The sequence below is a fragment of the Paramisgurnus dabryanus genome, chromosome 23 (genome assembly GCF_030506205.2).
Source record: "Paramisgurnus dabryanus chromosome 23, PD_genome_1.1, whole genome shotgun sequence".
NCBI lineage: Eukaryota > Metazoa > Chordata > Actinopteri > Cypriniformes > Cobitidae > Paramisgurnus > Paramisgurnus dabryanus.
In genome coordinates, this window is record NC_133359.1 from 25,310,233 (window position 1) to 25,314,642 (window position 4,410).

Sequence of the window (4,410 nt, forward strand, 5' to 3'; positions counted from 1 at the left end):
CTTTTCCACACAAGATCGACCTAAAGAGGTTCTCTTTAACTCTATTGTATACCATATGGTCATGCAATTGAAAGAACCTGAGTGTGTTTCCTAGGTGGGAATCAGCTGTGATTTATATATTTGCATTGGTACAATGAGTTGTTTTTCAATCCCAATGGAATAAAATACAGGGGATATGTTTCAATTCATCATATAAACAGCTGTTTAATTTGACTATAAGTGAGGTTTAGCACATGATGTTATCTGTTTTGACATACTGTGTGAAAGCATTTGTAAATTTGACGTTAAAAATCTAGTGTTTTTGGTCTTGTTTAAGCTTGTATGTAAAATAAGTTAAAGCATTTTAAATTTGTGTTAATTATATGCATTTTGTGTTAAAACCAACAAGAAATGTCTTAATAGTATAGCTTACATAGGTGGATGTAGTGCTAACTGTGTTAAGAGTTTTGGAAACTTGTTAAAAGCGTTGAAAAATCTGTCATAGCAATCGTAAAAAACTGTAATAAAAATCATCCATGGTGAGTGAAGTTGTGTGTTCAAAACAAATCAATACAGACAGACAATAAATTGATGATTTACAATTATCAAAATATAAATAAATAATCAATTAAATGAATTATTATCTATAAAGTTGTCATTTAAATAAACTATAGTAGAAAATAAATGAGCTGTAAGTGAAATAAACTATCAGCATCATCATCTGCAGTATCTGTCAGGTGTATGAGTGCAGTCACTGTGCAGTCTGACTGACAGAGGTTTTTGTATCACTCTTTATCACTGTGTTAACACATGAATGCTACTTGGATAGTGAAAACTCTGACAGTAATAATCTCCTGAATCTTCAGTCTGAACTCCACTGATGGTCAAAGTGAAATCTGTGTTTGATCCGCTGCCACTGAATCTTGATGGAGTTCCTGACTGGAGGCTTGTTGCATAATATATGAGGAGTTTAGGAGTTTCTCCAGGTTTCTGTAAGTACCAGGCTAAGTAATAACTACTATACACTGCACTGCTGACTTTACAGTTTATTTGAACTTGTTGTCCTGGTTGAACTGCTGTTATTGATGGACTCTGAGTAAGAGTGTACTGTCCTCTACACACTGAAAGAAACAAGAAGAATGAAATATAAGACAACACTGAAACAAATCAATATTTCACTCTTCAATGAATTAATGATCATAATAAAAATGTCACAACACAAACCTTGAGTAAAGACTGTGAGTGTCCAGATGAAGATGATGATGAAAGTCATTGTTGTTCTTTTGGTTTGTGTGATGATGAAGATTCTGTTCTGTTCTGATCTCAGTCATGAAGTGTTAAACTCACAGCACTATAAACACTCACACATCACTGAAGCATGACAACACAATGCAAAGAAGACGACAGGAAACTTCTGCTCGTACAGACTACTACACTATCACTATTCAATGTGGACTTGCATTCTGAAAATATTAATAATAATAAAATCTTATAAATATTAAATAAATTTAAAGTTTTGAATAAAAGTAAAAACAAATGTCCAAAATATTCAACATTTATCTGTCTAAAGCTGTGTATGCAGTGTTCACACAACACAAGTAAATAAATGAGAACTAAATGATACAGAGAGAAAACTGGAGAAAATACATTGATAACAAACATAAATAGATTTTATAATAGTGTTGTGCTTAGCATTCTTAACCTTAAATCATTCAGAGATTTTTACAATAGTTGTTTGTGTTGTGTGATGTTAGTGTTGTATATTCTGCTGTAGTTTGTGTTCAGTCAAGTGTGTAGAGGTTTTTGTACAGTCGCTCTATTAGTTTGTATCACTGTGGTGGACTTTCGGCAGCGGCACCAGACTGGATGTTGGCAGTAAGTAAATAATCCAATAATATTTTTAATACAGTAGATCAATGTCTTAAAATATATACATCAGGTATGAAACACAAGAAGTGATGCATTTTTTTTTACCATATTTATTTGTATTAGAAAGACATTGTGTACAGCAGAGCACCCTGAAATTTTAACTCAAGATTTTTGGTGTGATATTGTGATTAATGTTTGTTTGTGTTTAATAATTTGTACATATAGATAGTTGACAAAGTTTGTGGATTTTCTTAAACTCAAAATGATTTTAAATTTCTTAAACTCAAAATGATTACATTTACAATACATTTTTTTTTTTTTACATTTATTTGAACTCAACATTTAATGTTTTTTTGTTTAGGCTCAATTTATTATTTTTTAACAAAGTGCAGCTGCATTATTTAATGTGTAGTTAAAACTAACTGGGTTAGAAAGCTATTGTGTCACAGCATTTGGTAAACAGTAAGTTACACTTTTCAAACTGCAGTTGCTTAAAATAATTTATTGTTTAAAACAGATTTTTATTGAGCTGTTTGTTTGTAATGTTTTGATTTCATATTTACTAGAATTTAATTTAGACTAAAATTTAAATTAGAATGTGCTATAAGGAGCAAAACTTAATGTCACAAATGATTTTTAAGTGTATGCTAAACTTGTATTCTGTAAAAAATATTTATATATTATTTATTAATATTATTTATAAATGTTATACATTTATATACAGTTTTACACAACTATGAAGACTTCAACTGTCTGTCCTATACAATATTTCAAATTTCTTAATATTTTCTTTCATAATCATGAATATGGGTCAGGTTCTCAAACAGAGCTTTAGTTTTGTCCAATGCTAAAATGTATGTTTGATCTGTCTTAACTGAAAAAAGTTTGCACTAAATATCTTAACATATCAGTGCCATTGTTACAAGGTGCACGCCAGTAATGTTTATTTAAAGATTGTTAAAAGTAATTAAATAAATACAATTAAGCCCTAATCCTTTATTTATATAAACCCTATCCAAGAAACTGCCTTTATATATTTTTTCATTTATATTTTCATTAAAGTAACAAATAGTATTTCTGTGATTCAATGTCTTCAGATAACCATGACAAAAATGATATTAGCCATTTAATGCAGCTATATGATAAAAAAACTAAACATTCTTCAGGAGACCTAAACTTTCTTAGTTTTTTTATTATGATTTTTAATTTTTAAAATGAAAAAAGTTTTTTTCTTGTGTGAGTTATTGACTATTGATGTGATTGTCAGCCAACAGTCCCCCTAAAGTGAGCGTCCTGCCACCGTCCAGTGAAGAGATTTCCACAAAGCAAACAGCAACACTGATGTGTGTGGCCAACAAGGGCTTCCCCTCCGACTGGAGTCTGAACTGGAAGGTGGACGGGATCAGCAGCAGGTCTCAGTACAGCAGTGTTGCTCTCCTGGAGAAGGACGGTCTGTACAGCTGGAGCAGCAGTCTGACTCTCTCTGAGCAGGAGTGGAGCTCAGTGATCTCAGTCAGCTGTGAGCTCACACAGAAAGACCAGCGTGATAAAGTCACTGGAGAATTGAGGAGAGATCAGTGTTCACAGTAGATCCACTCACTCTCACATCAAGACTAACAGACTAACTGTGTTTCTCTTCATTTCTCTCTCTCATCAAACAACACAAGTCTATGTCTGCTTTATTCATTCACTCGTGATTGTGTGACAATTCATCAAATAAAATCATATTCTATCTTTATGTCTTTGACTCATTTTGTCTGTTTTGAATATGAAAGCTCACATGTTATAAATAAACCTGACTCAATGAAGCATGAAAACACCTGCAGATGAAGTAATTTTACATAACTGTCAGTCAAATGAAGAACCTCAGACATGCAGTGATCTTGATCAATGATTATAAAGAGATATTGAAGTATAAACATGTGTGACAGGGTTTGATTGATGTGTCAGTGGGTTTAGTTTGATAGTTATTCTCATGTGACTCCTTTAGTATCTGTGATTCACTGTATAAAATTATTTGCTGTCATAATTTTTTGTTTAATCAACTTGGATTTACAAGTTTTTTTCCTACTAATAGACCCCTTCAAGGTTTTTAAACATTGAATGACTATCGGGTGCGCGTGCAGCATGGGGTCAAACTGTTCATACCATTTTCTAGTTTAATCTAACAGGGCTGAAAAATGATGACTTACCTGAAATGAAATGAGCACTACAAACACAAGCCTCTTTGATCTTTGCATTGTCCCAGTCTGCACGTTTAATTGCTTGCAGCCACAGATGTTGTATTTTTTGTTTTTGAGATTCTGCAGGAATCCCGAAAAACTTAACGGGAGGCCTGGTGTGATTTTCCAAGCCCACGACGCATGTAGGCATTTTTGACGATACCGAATAACACTCAACTCAATCTGCTGTAATGACCCCGACATGTGCAGTGGGAACCGCATGTGACGTGAACTGTGAAGGGGTCTATACTAATCTTGACAAGAGATGAGTTGTTATAATTCAGAAATTGTAGTTGAAATGAGTTAAAGTTGTAGCAACTCATCTCTTGTCAAGATAAAT

At 32.8% G+C, this 4,410-nt stretch overlaps 1 gene segment (V, D, J or C); it reads left to right on the plus strand.

The window, feature by feature from the left end:
• Nucleotides 1-1,357: 1,357 nt before the first annotated feature.
• On the plus strand, nucleotides 1,358-3,550 carry LOC135781675 (Ig kappa-b4 chain C region-like). The segment is given in 3 exon segments: nucleotides 1,358-1,399; nucleotides 1,803-1,854; nucleotides 3,116-3,550. Coding segments are annotated over 3 exon segments (417 nt in total).
• The last annotated feature ends 860 nt before the right edge of the window (nucleotides 3,551-4,410 follow it).